The following is a 26,699-nucleotide window of genomic DNA, read 5'->3' on the forward strand; positions in this document are numbered from 1 at the left end:
GAAACTGCATTTACAGTGGAAAATAACATAGAACTTCTATTGCTTCCTCTAATTTCCCATGTTTTTAGTCTTTATTCAACATCTACATGGTAATATCTTATTTATATATTCATAAATATTTATAAGAATAAGATACATATAATTTTATTAGCCTAAATCTCTGAAAATATAGCAATAACTAAGGCAAGAACCAGAGAGCTGTTCGTCTAAAGGCTATTAGGAAGAAATGTAAGGATTCAGTTGTTGTATACTCTCATCAAAACCAATGCATATTTAAAAATGTGAAATAGAACAAGCTTAAAATTGTGTAACACTGAGCATTTAATTGACAGATTTATTTTACATTTGTACTTTAATTTTATGTGAGTTAAAATACAGTGCTTTCATACATTGTTTTGTATCATTCACCGAGGAATCCTGGCTCAACTTGTGAACCAATATTTCTGATCAGTTCCCATAATGCATCTACAGAGAAATATGTTTACATGCTACCTGCTAATCTAATGAATAATGATCTTTTGTGGAAGGTTTCATTTAAATATATATAAAATATTGGCATCAGAAGGTAGAATAATATAGTTCTTCAGAGTTCTCTATAAAAAATAAACATTACTGAACATTTGTTATGTTTAAGATATTGGGATGGGAGAAAATGGCAGCTGATTAGACAGACTGTCATGCACCTTGCTTCAGACCATTCTGGAAATATAAATAAATTGGAGAGCACTCACCTGGAATTGCCAACTGAGGTCCAGCTGAGGAGTAAACATAGCAAGGAAGGAAAGAAAACACCTGGAGACCAGGGGAAAGGGCGAGGCTGTGAGAGGAGCTGGCCCAGATTCCAGAAATGGCAGGCCAACAGGCCAAGAACGGGGAGGGAGAGCTGAGCTATGGGAGAGTCTGATCCCTCTTAGAAGATAGAGGCCTGGGACCAAGGCTGGGCTCCAGGGATCAGAGCACCAGAGCCGAACCTGTGGCCCCAGTAGCATCCAGCAGTAAAAGGCAGCGCAGCTACTGGCCATAGTGGAACCTGTAGCCCATGGACCAGAGCAGGTTGGAGAGAAAGCAGCAGTTTTCTTGTGATTTTTGCTTTTTTTATTCTAAATCCAGAGCACAGGAGTTTTCATTTGCAGTTACTCACCGGAGAGTTTGGTGCAGGGAGGGAGGTGAGAACTTGAGGTCCCAGAAGAGAGGATGGGGTGGAAATCATTTCAGGGAAACGTGGAAAAGCAGCAGCCAGGAGTCCTGCATTTGGTAATTCGTGAACACCCAAACCAAATGGCCATTTTTCATGAGAGGAACTAGCCCCTCTCAGTAGCCTCAGGGCAGGAAAACAAAAAACAAAAAAAACAATATCCTAGAAGAGATAGCCCAAGCCACCCTCAGAAGCCCTGACTACTACACCCTGCATTTTGAGCTTTTCAGAGGAAGCAAAAGCAGAGGCCATGCCTGTGGGCTTGAACAGTCTCAGGAGTATCAGTGACTGGGCTGGGGAAGGGGCCACTTGTCCGACTACACTGGAAACCAGACTAATACTTTCCCCACATAGGAGAGTTGACAGAAACTCCAGGTTTCCAGCTGAGCCCACTGGATTGCATACAAGAATCTTGGCCCAGCTAAGAGCAGAGTCACATTTCGGGCCACTTGCAGAAGAACCCCTCTGGGACAGGGAAGCACACCCACCACATTCCCTGAACTCTAAACAGCACCCCCTCCCACATACCCCTAAAGCCCTTTTAGAAACCGACTTTGGATTGATTAACAGCTGGCTAGCAGGCGAAGGCAGGCTGAGGCAGAGCTTGGAGAACCAGGAGAAATTTGCTGACCTAGCCCTGGGCCCTGTACTACTGCCAAACTTGTTTAGAGGGCAGATTGGCCCCTCCTGCTTGCAGCTAAGGCCTATAGAGACAGACACACACTGTGGATCACTTAGAGCTTCAAGCAGGTTACTGAAAGCCAGAGGAGGATAGCTTTTAACAGTGGTTAGCACCAAAATATCTCATGGGCTGACAGGACAGTTAGCCAAAGTCAGAAGAGTGAGATTCAAAGGGAGCCCCCGTGGGACAATAAACTTGCCTGAAAGGAATGCCTCTTCCCACCTTTTTTTTTTTTTTTACTCCTTTACTTTTTTGAAGTTTTTTTCTCTTTCCTTTCTTTTTGCATTTTTTATTTATCTTTTTTATCTCTCTGCTTTATTCATTTTTTATTTTATTTTATTATTTTAAAATATATTTTATTGATTTTTTACAGAGAGGAAGGGAGGGGAATAGACAGTTAGAAACATCGATGAGAGAAACATCCATCAGGCATATCCCTTGTAGGGGGTGTGCAGGAGGCAGCTGATCGATGTTTCTCTCTCATGGATGTTTTGAACTCTATATCCCTCTTCCTTCCTCTCTGTAAAAAAAATCAATAAAAATATAGTTTTAAAACTATTTGGAAATGGCCCAAGTGCCAATCAGTAGATGAGGGGATAAAAAAACTGTGGTTCATCTACACAATAGAAATTTTCTGGGCCTTTCAACCTTAACCAGGAAGTATAGTATATCAGATTTGGGACTGAAACTGATCTTGGACTAATCATTTATTATTACTAAGATTGAATTTTCTCATTTATAAAGTAGATATAGTCAGGATGATTACTATAGTCATTAGATATATTTAGTGAGATAATGAAATATATCAAGTATAGTAACATATATGTATATGTATATGTATATGTATATGTAGATACACATATATATAATAATATGAAATATATGAGATATATATAATCATTTGTATATTAAATAGTATCAGCTGTACACAAAATACCTAATAATATTATTGACTTTATAGTTCTCTTTTATAATTTTAAGATCTTAGGATCATTTTACAGTGGTAATCCAAACCACTCTAGGCCACATAAATAAAATCATGAAAAGAATACTTAGAATAAATTGTTATTTGTTTCATGCAAAGTAAGAAAAACACAATTCCATCTATTCAAAGAATACTCAGTAAATCACATTCCTAATAGATAATATTAATTAACCATCTTTTAAGGACTAAGGCAGTGTTGGCAAACTGTGTCTCGCTAGCCACATGTGGTTTGCCGCTCTGTTGACTAATGAGTTTGCTGACCACTGGACTAAGGTATTGTATAAGATAAGCACTGTTTACCTTGGTTTAAAGATTAAAAAACTGAAGCTCAGAGTGTTTAGATGAGTTATTCAAAGTCCCATTGCAGGCATTGGAAAGCAGAGATTTCAATCTAGTTTAATAATATTTAAAGATTGTACTTAAAATTCCAAATTGAAAAGTTTGATGGACATGTTAATGCACTGCCAAGATCTCTCTAGTAAATGGTATATTTCTTCAACTTTTTTCTTGGAGGATTTAACCTGTCACACAAATAGACAATAGTCTACTGTATGTATCCCTTAGATTACCTTCTAGTTTTTCAACTAGTTTCAGTTTTTGTTATTTTAGAAAATGTATTTTAAATGACATTTATTCATCCTTTCTGCTATATTTCCTATCTATAGAGAATGTGATAAAATTGTCAATTTTTAATGTATAATTGAAAGTAAGTGCAATAAATCTTCACTATGGAATAGATATCTTTATCCAGAAAACTCTCTCTGTGATCACATTTTTGTAAACTGAACCGTATCTACCTGGTTTTGCTGTAATGGAGAGACTTTTAGACTGTGGGTTAGAAAGGCTGAGTTCAGGTAATTAACTGGATAACATAGGGCAGTCCTACCTTCTCTTGGCTTCTTACCTCAAACATAAAATGTTTCTATCTAATTATTTCAGGCCCTTCCAATTCCTATCTAATGAAAGAGTGATATGCAAATCAACCACCACTGTGCTACACTCACAAGCCATGACCACAAACCAGTCAGGTGTGAGTATGCAAACTAACCCAACCAAGATGGCTTTGGCCACAGAAAGAATAGGAGGGAAGCTTGAGTTTCCTTGGTGATGGAGGAAGCCAAGCTTTCTGCATACCCTGGCTGGCCCAGGCCTCCATTTAAGGCTATAAAGTTTCAATTGTAGAAGATAAATAAATCCCAGACACCAGGGCCTCCACTTGGGACACTAGGAGGCATGGTCAGCCTGCAAACCACCACAGGCCCCTCGCTCAGGCCTCCCCACACCCCAAGGGGACCCCCACCCTGATCCGGGACACCCTTCAGGGCAAACCAGCTGGCCCCCACTCATGCACCAGGCCTCTCTCTATCCTATCTAATATAAGAGTAATATGCAGATTGACCATCTGCATGGCTTACCCCATTTGGTCAAAGATCCTGCCCCAATGTGGACACAAGATGGCCAGTAGGGGAGGGTAGTTGGGAGGGACCAAACCTGCAGGGGAGGGCAGTTAGGGGTGACCAGACTGGCAGAGGAGGGAAGTTGGGGGCAAAACAGGCTGGCAGGAGAGCAGTTAGACATCAATCAGGCTGGCATGGAAGTGGTTAAGGGGGTGATCAGGCTGGCAGGCAGAAGTGGTTAGGGGCAATCAGGAAGGCAGGTAGGTGAGCAGTTGTGAATCAGCAGTCCTGGATTGTGAGAGGGATGTCAGACTACCTTATTAGGCCTGATTGAGGGGTCCACATTGGAGAGGGTGCAGGCTCGACTAAAGACACTCCCCATGCACAAATTTCATGCACCGGGCCTCTAATATATAAAGGCCCGGTGCATGAAATATATATATTTCTTAAACTGGCAGTCGGGCATCCCCTGAGGGTCCCAGATTGGACAGGGTGTAGGCCGAGCTGAGGGACACTGCCCTCTCCACTCCCCTGCAAGAATTTCATGCACCACAACACTAGTTAGATTATAACTTTGTGCACCACAAGGCCACTAGTTAGGTTATAAACACCAGATAGTAGAAAATTCCTGAATCTTAGAGACACTGCCCCCTCCCTGCCTCCCCCCATGCATGAATTTCGTGCACCAGGCCACTAGTTAGATTATAATTTCATGCACCAGGCCACTAGTGCATGAAACATCAGATAGTAGAAACTTTCTCTCTCTCTCTCTCTCTCTCTCTCTCTCTCTCTCTCTATATATATATATATATATATATATATATATATATATATGGTTGATCTTTGAAATTTTTTGGCATTAAGATTCCATTCCCTCTAGTCTTTCTATGATGTAGTTAATGTACTGAAAACAACTACTTAAAAAATATTTACTATAGTCTTAAAGAAACCCTTTTGTTAATCATTTATAGTGAGAATTATACCTTTCTAATTTATGTTTTTTAACAAATTCAGATTTACCTACTGAAATATTTTACTTATTCAAGAAAATTTGACCTTTAAAAGTGTGGTAGAGGCTACTTCTAAAACTGTCACTCTTTGGAATGTAATTTCAAAGGTGAAAAATGGCACCATAGTGAGGGCACATTTTTAACATTCCTTGACAATAAAATTCCCCTCTTTCAGTAAGTTTACCAGTTTTTGTGACTAAGGACATTACCTTTTAGTATACTGAATGCTTAGAAATTCTGAAATGCATTCAAAGGCAGTTATATGTTTCTTTGAAAATAGCTTTGGCATCCTTAATACCCTCTGAGAACACAGAAGTACACAGAGGTTTCATTATCACTGCTTTGGGAATAATGTACACTGAGCTTCATTTCTCCATATAAAATTATGTAAAAATTACTTATTTTGCCAAGTTATGTTGGGGAAAATATTTATTATATTGACTAATCTTGGCTCACGCTAAATATCAAAACTATTGATTCAGGATGAAACATAAAGGTTTAACCAAACAAAGAGTGAACAAATGGTACAAAAGAGACTCTTCCAAAGGAAAAGTGCTATGTATATTAGGGATTATATAAAAATTTAAAAATTATACTTTGCAGGATGTCTCTTAATCACAGTGTCAGAGAGAATATAAAAATCAATGTTTGTCAAGTTTTAGGTCACCTATCTAGATAGACTCAAATATTAACTTCAGTAGTTTCTGAACATGACTACCACATCTTGAAGTTCTTAGACTGCCCACACAAAATTAATTGTGTGTTTTTCTTCTTCTCTTCCATGGAAATTGTTTTTCATGTTTATTGCACTCAATTTCTTTTCTTTCTTTTACATATTCTCTTCCCTTATCTAGATTAATAAAAGGGTAATATGCTAATTAGATTGGGAGACCTTCCAGAGGGCCTTCAGGACATCCTTCCAGACAAAGCCGTAGTGGTGGCCGAGGCAGAGGTGGTTAGGGGCAATCAGTCCAGGAGGGTAGGTCAGTTGGGGGTGATCAGGCCAGCAGGCGGGGGCAGTTGGGAATGCTCAGGCTGGTGGGGAGGCAGTTGGGGGCAAGCAGGCTGGTAGAAGGGGGCAATTGGGGGCAATCAGGCCAGCAGGCAGAGTGGTTAGGGGCAATCAAACAGGCAGGCAGGTGAGCAGTTAGGAGCGAGTGGTCCCAGATTGCGAGATGGATGCCCGACTCCCAGTTTTTTAAACTGGCAGTCGAACATCCCCTGAGGGTCCCAGATTGGAGAGGGTGCAGGCCAGGCTGAGGGACACTGCTCCCCTGCCCACGCCCCCACCCCCTTCATGAATTTCCTGTTCATGAATTTCGTGCAAAACTTCCTGAATCCATGAACATTTGATTATATAATAAAAAATAAGCACAAAATAAATATTAATTAAAGATAGGTTAAATCTAGTCTGAAAAAATATTTTTATATTCTGCCTTGACTTTTTAAAAATAGTAAGTTATATAAACCAACAGTCAGAAAGAATATAACCCAACTTCATTGATGGAACACTTTTTCAATTCCCAATATAACTCTTTGAATTTTTGTATATTGATTATATGACTCATCTGGGTATGAAGAGGCATCAATAAAAACATAACTCTTCTTTTAACTCTTCAGGAACAAGCTGAAATTGGAAAGATAAAATTAGGATTATCTCTTTTCCTAATGCTTTCAGTAATTTCTGTTTTATTTTTATTTTTCATCCTTTAGCAAAATCTTACGCAGATCTCAGTACTTTGTGATCAATTATATAGCTAAAGTCATATATATATAATGAAAAAATCTTTGTCCTATATAAGTTAAACCTTTTACTGCTTTCAGAAATTCCACTTGGTCTTTCACCTGCTTCCCACTCAGAATGGTGAGAGGAATATTATCTTTTCTACTTTTGTCCACCTTTTTTTTTTTTTTTAAATTGATTTTTTACAGAGAGGAAAGGAGAGAGATAGAGAGCCAGAAACGTCAGTGAGAGAGACACACCGACCAACTGCCTCTTGCACACACCCCACCGGGGATGTACCCACAACCAATGTACATGCCCCTGACCGGAATCGAACCTGGGACCTTTCAGTCCGCAGACCTACGCTCTACCACTGAGCCAAACCGGTTTCGACAACTTTTGTCCGCTTTTGCCAGACTGCTTCTGAATACACCAGAAGTGGGGGAAATAAGGAGTATTAGCTAGAAAAGGCAATATTGGTAATGCTGGAATCTTCTATGAGGCACCTTTGTGTGGCAGTTGCCCATATATGTTGTGATGTATTTTTGTTGACTCCTGAGATCCCCTTTATTAGGGACTCCAAGAGTGTGTCCTCCATATGGATGACAGGCTTCTTGACTAAATTCTTATAATGCCCTCAGATGATATGCCCTAAAACACTTTCTCTCCTGGAATCTTCTTGTATCAATAGCCAGCCCCCTAAGTAGGATTATTGCAAGATTACATATAGCCTGGTAAACTTTATAGTATCTGATGATGACATAAGTAAACTACATATTCTTGATGTAAAATTGGTTAATATTTAAGATAATGTAAGTTATTCTGTGAAAAGTATGCCCATTATGGGGTCTAATTATAAGAAATACATATGGACATTTGTATAAACTAGCAAATACATATATCTAAATATATATATAAAAAATGGTTAATTCTGAGAGTAAAGTGTTTTTTATTTTATTTTTGTGGTTTTTCACATTTAACAAAATTTCTACAATTAACATATTTTGCTTTGGTAAATAGAACCAATCAATACTATTAAAAAAAATGGCATTTTAGATGATTTCAAAGTAAAAGCAAAGGCTATTTTAAAAGTTAATTATTAAAACAGTATCTAATGAAGACAAAATGAACACCAGAAGAAAAAACAACATGTGATACTATATTAAATTTTAGAGGCAATTTCTAAAACAGGTGGAGTGATTTGAATACTCTCTCCCCAAAAATTCATATCAACCAAGAACCTCAGAATGAGACCTTACTTGGAATAAAGATCTTTGTACATGTACATAAGATAATGATCTTGAGATTATCCTGGTTTCCAGTGGGCCCCCAAGTTAGTGACTGGGGTCCTGATGAAGTAAAGGAGTATTACAATTTAAAGTACAGAGACACTGTGAGATGCATTAAGAGAAAGGCAGACATTCAAGGAATCCAGCCACAAGCCAAGAAACACCAGAAACTAGGATACAAGCAGGAAACAGATTCTCCCACAAAGCCACAGAGGGAACCAATCCCAATGACATCTTGATTTTGGGCTTCTGGCTTCCACAGCTATGAGAACGTACATTTCTGCTGTTTTAAACCTCTAAGTTTATGAAGATGTGTTACAGCAGCCTTACTAAACTAATACAGTCAGAGCTAGGAGCACCTTAAATGGATGATTAATCTATACTTTGGATTTTCTTCACATTTAAGGTGACATTCAAGGATATGAATATTAACTCTACAAAGCATGGTGTAGAAAAATTATGACTAAAAGAAAGCTATAAAAAACATTTGCTTTATTTTTTTTTTGTCTTGGATATGCAGAACTAAATAAGAGAGTTATAATATATGGATGATGCATCAATAACTTAATTTGTACTCTCTTACTGTGCCCTTACATAGTGTGTTATAAATGTTATGGACAGAGTGGGTGGCCTTTTTTTCTTGCTGAAATCTTAATTTTTTTTTTATTAAATCTAAACCCGCATATTCTATTTTTCAGTTTTCTGAAGGTGTGTATTTGAATCTATAGAAATATTTAAATAGGAGATATGCTTTTTAAAAAAGTCACTTGCCACAACCCTTCCAAGTGAGAAATAGGGTGATGATAAATGCTTGCTACACTAGCATTTTTAATGTGTTGGATAGAATAACAAAGATCTCAAAGAGCCATGACAATAATTTCATAGAGATTGTTCACCCACATATCATTCTGTTTATAAACAAGCTTTGGTTTTCTATTAATGTGCTTTGGGAAATGATTCTCAAAGTCTGTCCAAATAAAGGTGCACAATAAATAACCAAGCAATCCAGGGCCAGTTATATGTCTTAACCAGAGTTTTGCATCTTGAAATAAGGTTTGAATGAGGGGTGTCAGGAGATGAAATGTACATATTTAGGATGTAGTTTAATACCTTGAGTTTCTGTTTTTATTTATTTATTTATTTTTTGCTTCATCATTGCCCATTCTTAACCCAAAGAAAGAATATTATATAAATTAGAATTTAATTATTGGTGTTTGATATTAACAAAACTGTAATAAACTATTGATATTATTTATTTATTATTATATTACTTTTGAAATTTATTTTACTAATATTAAGGTTAATTAATAACATATTGTTTTATACTAAGAATGTTCTAAGTAAATTTATAAAAATTAAAAAAAAGTACTGGGAAGTTTCAAAAAAAGTGTGGGTCAAAAATCTATTGAAAGAAGAATTTTTAACCTAGTGTTCACAGTTAGGGTTTTTGAAATCTCTGTTTATGTTCAATCTTATGTGTATGTACTCATTAGTATGGGGAGTGGCTAATGTGTTTGGTCAGTTTCTCAAAGGATTAGTAGGACTAGAAATATCAGGACCACTTCATGAGATAGAAAAGATAGGTCATTTTCTAACTAACCCAGAATGGTAAGTTATATTCATTGATTATAGATTTTTGCTCTCTAATTTGGGTAGACAAAGTAAAACACACACACACACACACACACACACACACAGGCACTACATATAGTTCAATATAATAAAGAGGTACAATTTCATTTACAAGACTAAGATTTTTCTTAATACTAAGTTTTAAGAAAAACCAATCATATGTCTAGCTCTACAATAAATAGCAAATTTTAATATCCAAATATATTTGACAGCAGGAGTGCAAAAGTTATGAACACTTTAAATTGATGTTTCTAGTGAAGTAAAATGAAAGAAAAATTGAAGACATAGCTTTGCATTGTAACTGTGAAGGCATAACTGTTCTGGGCAGGGGAAAAGCGAGATAATACAGACCAGATGCAATAATATAGTAATATAGCTCTGGTCTGGAGAAATGGAAATTTAACATATCATTTAGATGAAATCTCTCAAATATTAGAGAGAGCATCTGGTGAATATCAGTCACTGCATTGTTGAACTCTTTGGCATGGGCCTAAGGAGAAATATGTTAAAGTGGGATCATTTATTTTAAGAACTTGATATTAAAATGACACCATTGTTTTATATTATGATAGAAAAGCCACCTAAAATATGCATAGTTGTGGCCCGGGTGACATGGGAGGCTGAGCCACTGGGACCTATAGGACCCCTACAACCAAGGTCACTCTACCAATTCCAGTAGACATAGCAGTTCTACTTGATATTAGAAACAATCAAACACAGGAAAGCAGCTAAAATGTGGGTAAAAAAAGCTGTCTAAATGAAAGGACAGAAGAAATCTCCAGAAAAAGAACTAAATTAAAGGTAAGCAAGCAAATTATTAAATACAGAACTTAAAACAATGGTTATAAGGATGCTCAAGGATCATAGTGAGAGCTTCAATGATCTTAGTGAGAATTTGAAGGAATTAATGAAAACATCAAAGACATGAAAAAGAACCAGTCAGAAATGAAGCATGCACTAACTGAAATAAGTGAAATGAAGAATAATTTACAGGGAATCAACAGTAGAGTAGAGGATTCCTGGAATAAAATTAGCTATTTGGGAAATGAGGAAGCAAAAAACACCCAATCAGAATAACAAAAATGAAAAATATGAAGATAGTGTAAGGAGAATCTGGGACAACTTCAAGCACATCAACATTTATATCATGGGAGTGCCAGAAAGAGAAGGGAGAGAGGACAAGATGTTGAAAACCTATTTGAAGAAATAACGATATAAAGCTTCCCTTACTTGGTGAAAGAAATAAACTTACAAGTCTTAAGAGTGCAGAGTATTCCAAAGAAGAACCCAAAGATACCCAAACCAAGATACATCATAATTAAATTGTGAAAGGGACTCTTAAAAGCAATAAGATAAAAATAGTTACCTATAAGTGAGCACCCATATGACTGTCAGCTGATTTCTCAACAGAAACTGCAGGCCAGAAGGGAGTGGCAATAAATATTCAAAATAATGAATTGCAAGGACCTACAACCAGGATTACTCTACTTAGAAAAGCTATCATTTCAAAATAAAAGTCAGATAAAGAGCTTCACAGACAAGAAAAAGTTAAAGGAATAATCACCACAAAATCAGTATTACATGAAATGTTGAAGGGTAGTCTTTAAGGAAAAAAAAAATGAAAAAGAAGAAGAAGAAAAATAACAAAAATACAAGCAATAAAATGGCAATAAATACATAGCTATCAATAATTGAATCTAAAAATAAAAACAAACTAACTAAGAAATCTAATGAACAAAATAAACTGATGAATAAAATAGAACCAGAAGCATGGAAACATGAACCATATTGACAAATCTCAAAGGGAAGGAAGGGGGCAGGGAGAGATTAACCGAAGAAGATATGCATATATGCATTACCTAGGATACAAACAATAGGGGCATGAAGGCCTGGATGGGGCAGCAATGGGGTGGACTGGGACAATTGGGGAAAAAGGAAGGCACCTATAATATTCTCAAAAATAAAGATTTATAAAAAAATATTATAAAGAAAATATAGGGGGGAAATTTCTTGACATTGGTCTTAGCAGGATTTTTGGATATAACATTAAAAACATAGGCAATAAAAAGGTAAATATATAGGGTATCAAATTAAAAGGGATCTGCATAGCAAAGTAAACAGTCAACAAAATGAAAAAGCAACCTATGAATAGGAGAAAATATTTGCAAACTATATATCTGATATGGGTTTAATATCCAAAATATATAAGGAGCTCATACAAACAAGTAGCAAAAAAATAAAAAAAATAAAAAAATTACAAAATGACTGTCCTACAAATGTGCTTTATAGAATAGTAACTCTAGTTTATAATGCTATATTTTATATTTGAAATTTGCCTAGAGTTGATCGTAAGTATTCTCACCAAAGAAAAAAGGTAACTATGTGTATTAGCTTGACTGTGGTAATCATTTGACAATGCATATGGATATCAAAGCATTGGCCTCACTGACAATGACAAAAATAGAAAAAGTAAAAAATATAATTTAAAATATCATTACACTAAAAATGCTAATATTAATATAATTTTGCCTTTTATTTAGTTACTTTTAGTCAATGCTTTATTCTCTTTCATGTCTTTTTCAAAGACAACAGATTAATATTAATTAATATTCATAAATTAGTTAAATAATCTATAACTAAAGTGAGTATATATATATATATATACACATTCATATATATGTATGTGTATATATATAGTATATATACTTCATTATATGTTATATAAACACACAGAGAACAAATAAAAATATATTCATTCCATAACATGCAAACTTAAATAAACATCATTGCATGAGAATCTCTAATGTTGTACAGAGCTCATGGAACAAAAATCAGAATAAGAATAAGAAATAACTTTTTCCTAAATTGTTCCTAAAACTTCAAACCTACTAGTCATTTCCATCTGCATCTAAAAGGCTACATCCTGATAACTCCTAATAGTTGTAGGTAGTATTTGGAAAACAGTACTTGCCTTTCTCAGCTGGAAGCCAAGAAAATGTGCACAAGTGCCAACTACTATTCTGTGTTCTTGGTGACTTTTTTGCCCATTGGTTACCATGCCATTGGAACCTTGATTGCATATATGTTTACTCTTACAGATCTCCGTGGTGGGGTGAATAGATCATGCTTGGATCCTGGCAGGGAGGAGGTTAAATGCTAGCGAAGCAGCCATAGGCTCCTGATCTCCACTAACAGAGAGTGTTACAGCAGGGATCCCCAGAAAGAGTGTGGTGAGCCTAATTGGCAACAGATGCTGGATTCCTTGGATGTAAAGGATAGAAGTAAGGAAGAAGGATATATAGACTTGAAAGTATATCTCTTCATTAAATAGCACTTTTGTGTTGATGAAAACCCAAGAAGTTGCTATTAAAGGGTCAGATTAACCATCAGGAGTTACCCTATCTTTTATATCTTTTGACCCACTAATTCTTTAGTCACACAAGGAGATAACATGGATTACATAACTTTGAAAATTCCTTCAGATTTGATGTTCAATAGTTCATTCCTGATTTCATTGATTCTTCTTGAAATTGGTTTAAATCTTAAAATTTGGATCTTAAATAATATTTTAAGTTTTGTTTGTTGTTGTTGTTTGTTATGTTTTTTATTCTCAGTTTCTTTGTTGTGAAATTGAGAAAATAATATCTAACTTACAAAACAGTGGAAAGACAATTTAGTGCTCAACACTCAGTAAAGCAAAATTGTTATGAGTCTATTTGCAAATGTAAGGGAAATTTAAAGGTAAGTCAGAAAATATGTTTACATATTACACAAAAGATTCCTTACTGAAATGACTAAAGATTATAATAATTTCCTTAATTATACCTCACCTCTTAGGATCTTTGATGACATATCCAGGCTTTTGTATCTATGCTTTAATTTTGTACTTTTAATTCACATTTAAATCCACATTTGACAATCTTAAGTCTTAAGGCTGTCTGAAGTTTTCTCACATTTGGCATAGCTGATGATTATAACCATTATCTCAATTATATTAAGTTTAAGAGACATACCTTTTATCACTAGCAAAACATTCTTTTTTGTTGTTTTATATTTGCTTTAAAAATAACACAGCAAAGTGCAAAGAGAAATTCTGAAATGTTTATTTGTCTTCTGGCACAAAATTCTAAATTCTGAGTTCAGAAGGCATGGGGGAACAAGTTATAACATAGGGAAGTTTAGATGGTACAAAAACCAAACTTGCAAATATCAAATGCTTAGAAACATGACATATCCTTCACCATGTTGCAAATCACTTATTTGATAAAATTATTTTCCAGTTCTATCTTTTGCAATTTTCAAGCAAATTTTAAGCATTTTACATTTCCTCATTTGAAATGTCATAAATAGTGAAAAATCTGAAGATCTTTACAATGTATCTATCTGTTTCCTGATTTCTAAAGTATATATCAAAAATTTAATCTAGTTTCTATTAGGCTATTTTAATATGTAGATGACTATGAGCTATAAATATTATTAATTGATAATTTATGTTACACATCTTCAATTTAGAAACAAACAGAAATAGACAAAACAAATAGTAAAGATAAGCAGAACAGAAATAGCCACTATTAACATTTTAGTTTATAGCTAGATTTTTTTTCTGTATAATTATGCAGTAATTTATTGAGAAAGTATGAAACTAAACAATATTATATTACATTATGAATTAGGTTGACACAATATATCCATTGACAGCATAATATTTTTGAACACTTTCAAAGAAGATTCTGGTATTAGAGATTACAGACTCAGATAATGCAAAGTTATCTATCTTTTATCCCCATTGATTCTACTAAATAATCTATTTATTCTGTAGAGAAAAAATACCTAACAAAAGTGAATGATTTCTATATCTTCTTTATAATGTTTCAAAAGTTTCCACATTCACCAGTTTCTTTGTTGCAATTAATCAAAATATCAACTACCAAAATTTAGACCTTTTTAAAAACATAAGTTTATTTGTAATAACTATCTTTAATAACTCTGTATTTATATATAGCCGAGGGGAATGCACAAGTATAAATATTGCTGGCTTTAATATATATTTAAAAGGTGTACTCTTCATACTATTGCAAAAGGATAAGACTTTTCTCCCCACTCTAAAAATCTCTTCCATACTGACCGAATTCTCAATGCATTTGAATTGAACCAAGACTCAGGAGCACTTGACAAAGAGGAGTTTGGGACAACTGACCGGAGCCAGGTTTTCTCTCTTCTCAGTTAGGCAACTGAAAACTGGAGCACTAGATTTAAATAGTAAGAGCAAAGTTTAAATATTAGAAAAATAAAGAGAGGAAATGCAACAAGCTTCTTCAAAATACATGCCTGAGGTGAGAATAGCTTGTTATGGCAGCTTGCACAGATGAAATGTTTAGTTCTGAATCTTCAGGCTCATATTCTGCCAGTCTTTTTCTCAGGTCTCTGATTCCTCTTGGTTAGAATTTCTTTTATGTTCTATAGGCTGCTGTTTGTTGGAATTTCTTCTCTAATTCCTTTTCAGCCATGCTCAGCTGCTGCTGAATTCAGGGTAGGTGATGCTTGGCTGTCACTAGATTCTCCACCAGACACTTGTGATTTTCTGTCTCAAGTGTCTTCTGAAAGCCAGTCTTTAAAGTGGCAATTGTGTTTTCCACTCAAGTCTTGGGCGTCTATAAAATCCTTTAGATTTCCTCAGTCAAGCTGTAAATCACTCCATGCTCTTTCTAGCTTTGACTTTTCATCCAATGTGTTTATAGCCTGCATTTCAATGGTCTTCAGCCTTAACTTCAATTTCTCATTTTGTTCGTGAAGTCTTAAAATTTCCCTGTTTCCACTTTTTTTTAAGTGAATCAGGTTTTGGTTTTATGATGTCTATGACAAGTTTATTTATTTATTTATTTATTTATTTATTTATTTATTTATTTATTTTAATTTTTAGAAATGTGCCTCAGGCATAAAACAGCCCTGATACAAGCATCAAGCTAAGATGAACTAAGGACTGTACATCTGCTTTGCCCCTGATTGATATAAGAATAACACCACCAATCAGATGTCTCATTGCCCATTGCTAGGGGGAATGATGGGCTTTTTAGTGGAAGATGTCAGTTCCGCTTTTTCAAATTCTGCAACTTGTTCTAATTACTCTGGTTTCAAATTCAAATGTATCTGTTTGCAGCTTGGGTTAGTTTTACTTGAGGTACCACTTCTCAGCTTGAGGGAAAAGCTGCCCCAGAAGTAACTCCTTGGTGTAAGCTCCTTGTGGCCCAGAGCCTGCAGCCCATTCAGAGCCGCAGAGACTTCGTTGGAGGTGAAAGCCTCAGGCCTCCCCCAGCCTGCTTTCCTTGAGGTCTTTGAAGCAGGAATCTATAGTTTTGAGTCTCAAGCCTCTTTTTGAACAGACAAAACGCATATAATTAATAACTTCATTCTGTTGGTGCTCATTTATGCCCTACTCTGCCAGGTGGCAATTAGCAGCAGCCTTGAGGAGCAGGAGGGTCCTGGCGCAATCCCTCAAAACTGAGCACTGCCCCTGGTTGGACCTCAGAGGATGCAGAGGGGGGCGGGTTGTTTAGAAGCCTTGGATTGCTAATGGGAAGGGAGGCCTAGACCTTTTTTAATCACTACAGGCAACATCAAATATCTTCTGTAGCTTTCAGTAAGGAATGAAAATTGGCTTTATACAGCAAAATAAATAATCACAACCATAAACAATAGAGACAGCAGATGATTTTTATGGACAATAAACAAGTCTTATAATTTATCGCTTAGATCAGCCCGTGTGACAAGAATTTTTAAACATACAGTACCTGAATATTTGGTCTGGGGCACTGCCTTCTTCTCTCTTAAATTGTTGAATAATAATAATAATAATAAATGACAACAGCCAATACAACAATCACTGGCCAGAGTAAACGAATCAAAATTTTGCCTAAAAAAATACATCTTTTGGAGTGATGCAGAATTTTAGCAATTGCATTATGTGTGCCATGAGATGAAAAAGGTTGATCATTGTTGCTTTAGGTGAATTAACATTAAATGAATCAGAATCACAGATGGGGCTTTTCTTCCTTTGAAAGTATGTTTTAATTGAAAACTTAAAAGTGAAAATATTTGGCAAGAAATTGGTGATTATTTTATCAATCCAAACCATGCAATCAGTTTTGTGATGTTTGCTAAAGACTTAATTCTACCATCTCTAATAAGGTGGTATTTTTTTAAGTGGAGCTTTTTAAGTTGAAAGGCTGCTATGCAACTCTTATGAATCTTTACTGTGAATTCATTATAACGAATTATTATGAAATGACTGGGATAAAAGCAGCAATCTCACCAGGACAAAAGCAGCAATCTGGCTTGCTGGGAAGTTCCCACTCCTTTAATCATCCCATGGAATTGATACCATGGAGGAGAGCTAATGTCACAATCGAGTGTCAATTTAACTATTCCTGAATGATGGCATTTGGTGGCTTCTAATGTTGGTTGAACCAATGTATTTATATTTGTAAAGGGTGATGTGAACTGTGACATTGATTATTTACTATTGCAATGTTCCCTTCTTTACTCATTGTCTACATAGTAAAACAGTGTAGAAATAAATAGAATCTAATATGGTAAAATGACAATAGCTGTGGATGAGATTTTAGATGATAACTTGGGATTGAATTGAGTATATGTCAAAACTGAAATATGATTATTTTAAATTATGTGACATCAACTAGATCATTATTGTAGCCCCTTTACTGACTTTCTTCACAGCAGAGTTACTTACTTAGGGAAAAAAACAAAAACTAATCCTATATAATAAAAGGCTAATATGCAAATCAGCCAATGGCAGAATGATCTCTTGCTATGATGCACACTGACCACCAGGGTGCAGACGTTCAGCAGAGGAGGTGCCCCCTGGTGGTCAGTGCGCTCCCACAGGTCAGAAGCCAGGCTCAGGGCCGGCGAGCATAGCAGCAATAGCAGGAGTCTCTCCCACCTCTAGGAAGTGGGCCTAAGCTAACAGTTGGACATTTCCCGAGGGCTTCCAGACTGTGAGAGGGCACAGGCTGGGCTGAGGGACCCCCCTGAAGCACACATTTCATGCCCTGGGCCTCTAGTGTATACATATTTGTAAACCTAAGGACACCTCAATGTTTTGAATACTGAAAATCTCTCCATTTAAAATAATTCTTTTTCTTTGAAAGATTAAAATCAAAATCAATTTTAAAAAGATTTTTCAGGCTTTTCTAGTGAAATTGACATCTCTGTATTAAAATGTATTACAAAGTCCATAAATGCTTATGTTGTATAATCACTTTGAAACATTACATTTGTAAATGTGTAGTGTTCTAGAACAGGTACAAAATTCTTGATAATTCAGTTCAGTAGAGAAAAATAATATAGAATTGATTGTCATATTTCTTTCTTGTTTAGGTTGTCTTTAGTATGATTCTAATTCCTATACAGACCACTGGCCCAATCTCTTAAGAAAATCACATTGCAGAGGAAATTCAAAGCAAAAGAATCTTCCCTCTTTATTTGCATACCTAAAAGAACTTTGAAAAATCTTTTGTTCCTCTCCATGTAGGGGAGTTAGGGCCTCTAATCCACTATCCAGAAATCTGTCTCTGACCTCAGCCCACCCAGACTTAGTTGTTTCTCTCCTCCTTTTTTCTTTACCCCTACTTCCTTTTCTATCCTGCAACCAGTTTCTACTCCCTCTTGTGCAATTTCCCAGATCAAAATCAGTGTCTAATGCTCCTTCCCCTCAGACCACTCTTCAATAGAATGCTTGAGTGTGAATGTGTGTGCACATGCGTGTACACACACACGCGCACACACAAACAGACACACACACACAATGATAGAGGCCATTGCCAATCAGGCAAAGTTAAATTTTCTTTAGCAAATATTAAAGGAAATGATGCTCTGAATACTTCTATCTTAATAATTTTCTGTTTAAAAAAATGGGTATTTTTTTCAAAGAAATATAGGAAGATATATTTTGATATAGTGTATTTTCTCAGAACTGTTATTCTCCTTTTTTAAAAGTCTAGATTGTTTAATGTGAATTTAAAATCAAACTGTAAACTTCCAGTTTAATAAACACAAATCCAAATAAAGTATATAACAGATGCCTCTACTTAACAATGATAGACATTCAAAAATATTTGTTAAATAAATGATAAAGTGAATGGCCAGATATTCCTTCTCCACTTTTGAGATTAACTCCAATTCATAAAGTATTTCATAAAATCTTCCCACACCAGGCTTCTTGTTCTTTACACTTTTAGAGATTAAGCCAAGGTGATCATGAATGATTATTTGCATACATTTTCAATTATTAAAACATTTCACATTTTTTATTCTACTATTCACATTTTTATGCTACTGCATCAAATAGCTATATAAAGATGTCTAACTTTGCATTTGGCCAATTCATGTCTAAATTTACCTTTAAGTGAAAGCTACAGGCTAGATGAAATCCTAAGCTTTAATTTAATAACCTCCAGTCCTCACAATTTACTTCCAGCTGCTAAGTTAAGATATCTCATTGATTACAGAGATTCAATCCTATGAATGTGAATTCTGGATTCTCTTTTCTCTAACTTGGTGATTATGTAAAACTTCTTCTGAAAGTTTTGGAGTAACATTTGCATTTATCCAGTCATTTGAATGTAAGGTCTTCTGTTGTCTACACTTGTGTCCCATTTCATTTCCAAATAATTTCAAGTTTAATCCTAGCCTAGTTTTCAAGAAGCTGAGTTTATAAAGATAGGAATAAAGTAGGGAGAAATAAGGAAGTAAACTATGTATCTTAAACATAATAAAGGTTAGTTGGTTGGATAAAATTCACTCCAGATTACATTCAAGGTGTAGTAACCAAGGGCATTGTGATTTGGACGTACTTATATTTTTATTGGCAGAATTGCTAATAATGGTAATGTAATTTCCAGCATAGAGATCAATCCATATCGAGGAAAGCGGCAGTAATAATATAACTTTCCAAAATCCATGCCAGTATAACAAACATAGTGACGTTTAAATGATTAACCAGAAAACAAATTAAGGACTGCTACACATAGTAGAATTATATAATAGTGTGTGACATAGAATCAATCATAGTAATAATTTCTGTTCAATGAGAAAGACTAAGGGCTTCCCCCACCTGCCAGGTCCCGGGCCTGAGCTCTTGCCGCGTCTGGTGGGTCCACGCGATTGGCCGGGGCCCCGCGCGATCCTAGGAACGCGAACGCGGCGCGGCGGCTGCGGGGGGCGGCGGAGTGGGCCTGAGCTCGGCGGCTTTGCAGCGGCCGGGTCGGCGGCGAAGACCCGCGGAGAGGCGCCTGCGCGGCCTCGGCCAGCCGTGTTTCTCTAGAATTGTATATGTCAGACATCCTGGAGTCCACCATGAATGGGCAGTTGGACCTAAGTGGGAAGCTATTCATCAAAGCTCAACTTGGGGAGGGCATTCGACGAATTCCCATTCATAATGAAGATATTACTTATGATGTATTAGTGCTAATGATGCAAAGAGTTTTCAGAGGAAAACTTCTGAGTAATGATGAAGTTATCATAAAGTATAAAGATGAAGATGGAGATCTTATAACAATTTTTGATAGTTCTGATCTTTACTTTGCAATTCAGTGAAGTAGGATACTGAAACTGACATTATTTGTTAATGGCCAACCAAGACCCCTTGAATCAGGTCAGGTGAAATATCTCCGTCGAGAACTCATAGAACTTCGAAATAAAGTGAATCGCTTATTGGATAGCTTGGAACCACCTGGCGAACCAGGACCTTCCACCAGTATTCCTGAAAATGGTACTATGGATGGGAGGGAAGAAAAGCCTGCTGCTTCTGATTCTTCTGGAAAACAGTCTACCCAGGTTATGGCAGCAAGTATGTCAGCTTTTGATCCTTTAAAATAGGGGTGTCGAACTCAATCAGAGAAGGGGCCAAAATCTAAAATCCAGCCTAAATCGCGGGCCGAATGGTTTACTGAACAGTCATAAACTGACAATGTCATAAACTGACAGCGGAGTGCAGTGATGACAGCGCGGTGCGGGCCACATTGCAAGGCCTGGCGGGCTGGATTTGGCCCGCGGGCCTTGTGTTTGACACATGTGCTTTAAAAAACCAAGATGAAATCAGTAAAAATGTCATGTCAGCGTTTGGCTTAACAGATGATCAGGTTTCAGGGCCACCCAGTGCTCCTGCCGAAGACTGTTCAGGAACACCTGACAGCATTGCTTCCTCCTCCTCTGCAGCTCATCCCCCCGGAGTTCAGCCACAACAGCCACCATATACAGGAGCTCAGACACAAGCAGGTCAGAGTGAAGGTCAGATGTATCAACAGTACCCACAGCAGGCTGGTTATGGTGCTCAGCAGCCACAGGCACCACCTCAGCCAGCACAGCAGTATGGCATTCAGTATTCAGCAGGCTATAGTCAGCAGACTGGACCCCAGCAACCTCAGCAGTACCAAGGATATGGCCAGCAAGCAACTTCCCAGGCACAAGCTGCTGCATTTTCTGGTCAGCCTCAACAACTGCCTGCTCAACAGCCACAGCAGTACCAGGCGAGCAGTTACCCTCCACATACTTACGCCACCCAAACTTCTCAGCCTGCTAATTACACTGTGGCCCCTGCCTCACAACCTGGAATGGCTCCAAGCCAGGCCGCAGCCTATCAACCAAGACCAGGTTTTACTCAGTCTGCAAGTACCATAACCCCTCCTCCAAGTGGGGCTAACCCGTATGCACGTAACCGTCCTCCCTTTGGTCAGGGCTATACTCAGCCTGGACCTGGTTATCGATAAAGAGGCTCAGCTACATTGATGAAATGTAGCTGCTACCTATTTGCCTCCCAAAAGACTCCAATACTTTTATTTTAATTTGTATTGAAGTTCAGAAATTTAAAAAGCAGAGCATTTTTTATGGTATCATTGTTGCTGTTAATTGAGAGTATAACTTGCTAGAACACAACAAAAGACCAAAATGAAAATTATTTCCTCCCCTGCTTAAAAGTGTAGCAGCTTCCTAGTAATTTTGGAACACTACTCTATGTGTGCAAAGTGATTGACTTTCTAGCTTGCCTTGTCCAGAGGTTATTAAAATGCTAGGTTGAAATTTAGCCATCTCATTTGGCTTTGTACTATTAACATGATGTACTAAAAATAGATCTCTTTGAAAAGACAACTAGATATTATGTATAAAATGTAATAACATTGATAGGTTAATAAAGATGATTGAATTAAAAAAAAAAAAGAAAGAAAGAAAGACTAAGGAATGTTACCTGCCTAGTTTTTCGACCAAAATTTCCAAGGTATTTTCATCAGCCCTTATCACCACCCCTTATAGACAGGAATAATGTATACTAGTATTTTCTAGTATTAAAATTAAGGACATATTTCTCTAAGGTTCAAATTGCTTGTATGCGTTGAGTGAAAAATTATCAATGATAGCAGCCAGCATAAAGGAGTTCAGTTAATAAAAACTCTAAGTTTAAAATATAACAATATAAAGCATAGATTCCTGAGAGTTCATTGTGATTTCTTCAAGTGTATGTGCTCACCAGTTTGTGGTTATACTTTTTGTCCCCAAATGTAAAAGCTTTTTTGCCACTTTCTCCATGATTGAAGGAATAGTAACTTTTTTTTTTACAGATTTCCTCCCCTCAGGAATCCAAGTTGTTCAAAGTTCTTTTCAGATTGTTGCTCATTGCTATAGAGCTGCGATTTTCAACTGGTGTTCCATGTGAATTTTTAAAACATGCAATACCTGACTAAAAGCTTAGACTGTCAAATCAAAATGACAACAGTAGCACAACAATAGCTGTCCAGTGCGAATGAATCAAAATTGTACCTTTTTTGTGTCACATTGGTAAAAATACATGTTTTGGTGTGCTGCAGACTTTCAGTAATTAGTTTATGTGTGCCAGTAAATGAAAAAGACTGACAATCGCTGCTGCAGTGTCGATAGTTATGCCAGGACTCCCTAGCATTTCCATAGCAGTGCTTGCACATCTAGAACATTGCTGCCATCAACAATGCCATCACCAGATACATATGGGCATAACTTGAAACAAACCGTGCCCAGTGCCAGTGGAACCAGAGCAGGTAGCTGCACTTCAATCACATATTTATACTGGTACTGCTGAGAAGTGGGGAAAAGTTGCCTTTTTTTCTTCCTCTCCCAGGAGGGCTTGCACAGATTTACTCGAGCCTCAATGTGCCAGTGGTCAGAGATGAACTTTTTCCAGGTACAATCCCAGTCAGTCAGGTGTGCACTTTGCTGTCTCAGTTTCACAGAAGTGCAGCTCTAAGCCATAACATTCCTGACTTTATGAGCCCAAAAGGGAGCAGAGTATAAATCTGCTGCATCCTGTGAGAGATGGTGCTGGTAGAGCTTAAATTCAGCCACCTGTCACCATCATTAGCTGTCACCTGTGGGCATGAAGGCCTGGCTTGCTCATAATTGCGTTAATGCATTGAGGGGAAGGTTTCAAGTGTAAAGCAGAGTTTCAATAAGTGCTCCAAGTATTACAGATATAAGTGTAATGCAGCTCTTTCAAAAAATCTTTGCTGCAATTGTTACAACTGAGGAGTGCTGCTATTTGCCCAAGGGAAGGAGTATTTTATGCTGAAGCAGGGCTATTGTTCATGGTTAATCTCTGCCAAAGGCACTGAATCAGGTTCTCAGGCCCTTTGACTGTATCCCTCAGAATGAATTTTCTCCCTGCATGTCCTACAATATTTCCTCTGTCAGGAAACATATTTCTATATTTCTGAACATCATTGTGGGAAGCCTTCAGACCACATCTTTTCTGCTTACCCTTTCACAAAGTTTCTCAGTCCTTACCTGGTATATGAATAAGTCAATTCATCCACTCTAGATAATTATTAATTATTCACTTTGTGCTAAGCAATGATGTAATCATAGAGAATGCAAGAGTTAGAGAAACAGAGAGATGCGATTGTAAACTCATATAACTTTATCTCTATATAATAATAGAATGAATAAATGTTAAAAATAACATGACAGATGATGGTATGTGCTAAAATAAAACAAGGAAGTAGGACTATAGGTCATACTAGGAGTGAGGATGATTTTTAATTTTACATAGAGTGGTCAGGGACTGCTTGCATATGGGTAAATTTGAGCCAAGATATGAAGAAAATGAGGAAGTGAGCCAAAATATCTTGAAGGAGATTGTTCTAGTAACAGTGTGCAAAAAATATTCAGACTCCAGGGAGTGAGCCTTCTAGGTGGTCAAAGAAGGAATAGACATAGGGCTGGGTTTATAACTCCATAGCACAGCAACTTTTATGTTCCTTCTCTAGCCCAATAAAGACTCCCATTATAATGAAAAGGAAAAAGATAGTTGACACGATCAATCTACTGCAGATTAACAAGGGACACAGATGGGAATCAACAGACCATTAAAAACCAAGATTTTTAAAAAAGTTGAGATAGTAAGATAAAATAATGTCTTGCCATCTATAGTTAAGGATATAATTCCTTAGGGTGAAGTGATATAAAGATAATGCAAGTGCTAGCTGGTTTGGCTCAGTAGATAGAGCTTCAGCCTGCAGACTGAAGGGTCCCAGGTTTGATTCTGGTCAAGGGCACGTGCTTGAGTTGCAGGCTCAATCCCCAGTAGGAGGCTTGCAGGAGACAGCCAATCAATGATTCTCATCATTGATGTTTCTATCTCTCCCTCTCCCTTTTTTTCTGAAATCAATAAAAATATATATATAAAAAGGAAATAAAGATAATGCAAGACTAACATATACTAGTATTTGCATTTGAAAGCATTGGCCCAAGTTCACTGCTTAATAAGCAGCTTATATAGTGTAGAGAGTAGCAATTTTAGAGGAATTAAATATTCTCAATTGATTCACTGTTTTACTTACAAGTTCTATCAAAGACATAAACTTTTAGCAATAGAAATCCAAGTATATTCAAATACAAGTACATTCAAATTTTGCTGCTTTTAATAAATAGCTGGAACAAAAGAAAAGCAAGCAACATACTCAGATGCTGCTTTAAAGAATGGCAATATTTTGATATGTCCTCTTTAGCATATTTCTCTTGATGTGGACCACATTCCTTCATTTAACAAATGATAATTAGTACTATTATTTTCAGAGATTTGATTTAGATGCTAAGATGTAACAGTGAACAAACTGCATCATCTCAGCAGCAAGGCAGTTATATGTTATGGTAACTGAATACATACAGATGTACCAATTAATAATAGCTGATTTTGTAATAAAAAAACACATGACAATTTCAAGAGAAACATCAAAAGTGCTTTATTTAAAGTAATGCCCATCTTTAACTATACATTTCCCCCATGTTTCTGGTAATTTGTGGATATTGTCCCAATAGAACGTTTCTTGTTTTGAGGCAAGCCATTCAGAGATCCAATTTTCCACTTCTTCTTAAGTTTTGAAGTGCTACTCAGAAGGTGTGTGTGTGCCATCGATTAGAACAAGTGGTAATCTGAAGGAGCAAGGTCTGGTGAATATGGTGGGTGGGTTAATGCTTCACAGGCTAGATCTTTTAACGGGTCTTTAACTGGTGCATCATCATGGAGCAAAATTACTTTGCCATGTCTTCTGGGACATTCTGGTCCTTTCACGATCGAAGCATGGTTCAAATTTATTATTTGATGTCAATAGTGATCAGTATTAATGGTTTCAACTGGTTTTAGAAACTCATAATACACTACACCTTCCTGATCCTACCAAAGGCAGAGCATTGTGTTCTTTCTGAAATGATTTGGACTTGCAGTCATGTCTATGATTGACCTGGATCAACCCATGGTTTTGTGCATTTGGAATTCTCAAAATAAATCTACTTTTTATCATCAGTCACAATTGGATGCAAAAAAGACTTTCATGCTGTTGAGGCAACATTTTACTGATGACTGGTTTTCCATTTGTCTTTCATTCAGTTGATGTGGTACCTATTTTCCTTCCTTTAAAATCTTTCCCATTGCTTGTAAACCATCAGAAATGGTTTGCTGAGTAATGTGTAATCTTTCTGCAAGTTGTTGTTGTTGTTTAATTTTTGTTGTTGTATTTTTAAAATATATTTTTTATTGACTTTTTTTACAGAGAGGAAGAGAGAGGGATGGAGAATTAGAAACATTGATGAGAGAGAAACATTGATCAGCTGCTTCCTGCACACCCCCTACTGAGGATATGCCCGCAACAAAGGTGTATGTCCTTGATGGGAATCAAACCTGGGACTTTTCAGTCCACAGGCCTATGCTTTATCCACTGAGCCAAACTGGTTAGGGCTCTACAAGATGTTTTTGAGTTTGACATGCATCTTCTCCCAATAATGCTTATGATTGTTGACCTTCAAACTTTTTCGGTTGATTTTTACATCAAATCATCACTTTTAAAGTTTTTAAACCAGTGTTCACAAGTATCTTGAGATGGAGCATGTTCACCATAAGCTTTCTGAAGTATTCAGCACTACTTTTCTTCAAAATAAAATAATCAGTTAAAACTTCCCGCAAATGCTCTTCTTTTGACAAAGAATTCAACATTTTAAGTGTAAAAATATCTATGAAGTTAACACCATTAGCAAATTTGACATATGAAGTTTTGAAGCTTGTTGTCAATACAACAAAATAGCATACATATCAAATCACATATATATCAACGTATGTGTAACTCCATCTATTGAAAAAAATCTGCATTATTAACCGGTACAGCTAGTAAAAAGACTTTAAACAAAATTAGTCATTAGAGAAATGCAAATTCACTATAATGATATTGCATACACACTACTCGAATGGCTA

The 26,699-nt window shown here is 36.5% G+C and overlaps 1 protein-coding gene, 1 long non-coding RNA gene and 2 pseudogenes across 4 annotated transcripts in view; 3 read left to right on the forward strand and 1 right to left on the reverse strand.

Moving 5' to 3' along the window:
• LOC311618287 overlaps positions 1-26,699 on the forward strand; it is a 1,465,663-nt gene that overhangs the window by 1,036,388 nt on the left and 402,576 nt on the right. The gene's annotated exons all lie outside the window — the stretch shown is intronic.
• Positions 15,229-16,331, reverse strand: LOC311617384 (leucine zipper transcription factor-like protein 1; annotated as a pseudogene). The gene is made up of 2 exons: positions 15,970-16,331; positions 15,229-15,766 (listed from the first exon to the last, which is right to left on the reverse strand). The product of its transcript is annotated as a leucine zipper transcription factor-like protein 1 (transcript).
• LOC311616812 (protein TFG-like) lies at positions 20,178-22,159 on the forward strand. The gene is made up of 2 exons (XM_084872677.1): positions 20,178-20,813; positions 21,023-22,159. Exon 2 carries the CDS (start codon positions 21,043-21,045, stop codon positions 21,697-21,699), a length of 657 nt encoding a protein of 218 aa, XP_084728803.1. The 5' UTR covers positions 20,178-20,813; positions 21,023-21,042; the 3' UTR covers positions 21,700-22,159.
• Positions 20,264-20,809, forward strand: LOC311617385 (protein TFG-like; annotated as a pseudogene). Its single transcript has one exon. The product of its transcript is annotated as a protein TFG-like (transcript).

Source organism: Pipistrellus hanaki (assembly GCF_964339955.1).
Source record: "Pipistrellus hanaki genome assembly, chromosome: 2".
In the NCBI taxonomy this organism is placed as follows: domain Eukaryota; kingdom Metazoa; phylum Chordata; class Mammalia; order Chiroptera; family Vespertilionidae; genus Pipistrellus; species Pipistrellus hanaki.

What these genes read in the sequence shown, in the direction of transcription:
- LOC311616812 (XM_084872677.1), top strand. Translation starts at nt 21,043, where the DNA reads ATGTCAGCGTTTGGCTTAACAGATGATCAGGTTTCAGGGCCACCCAGT.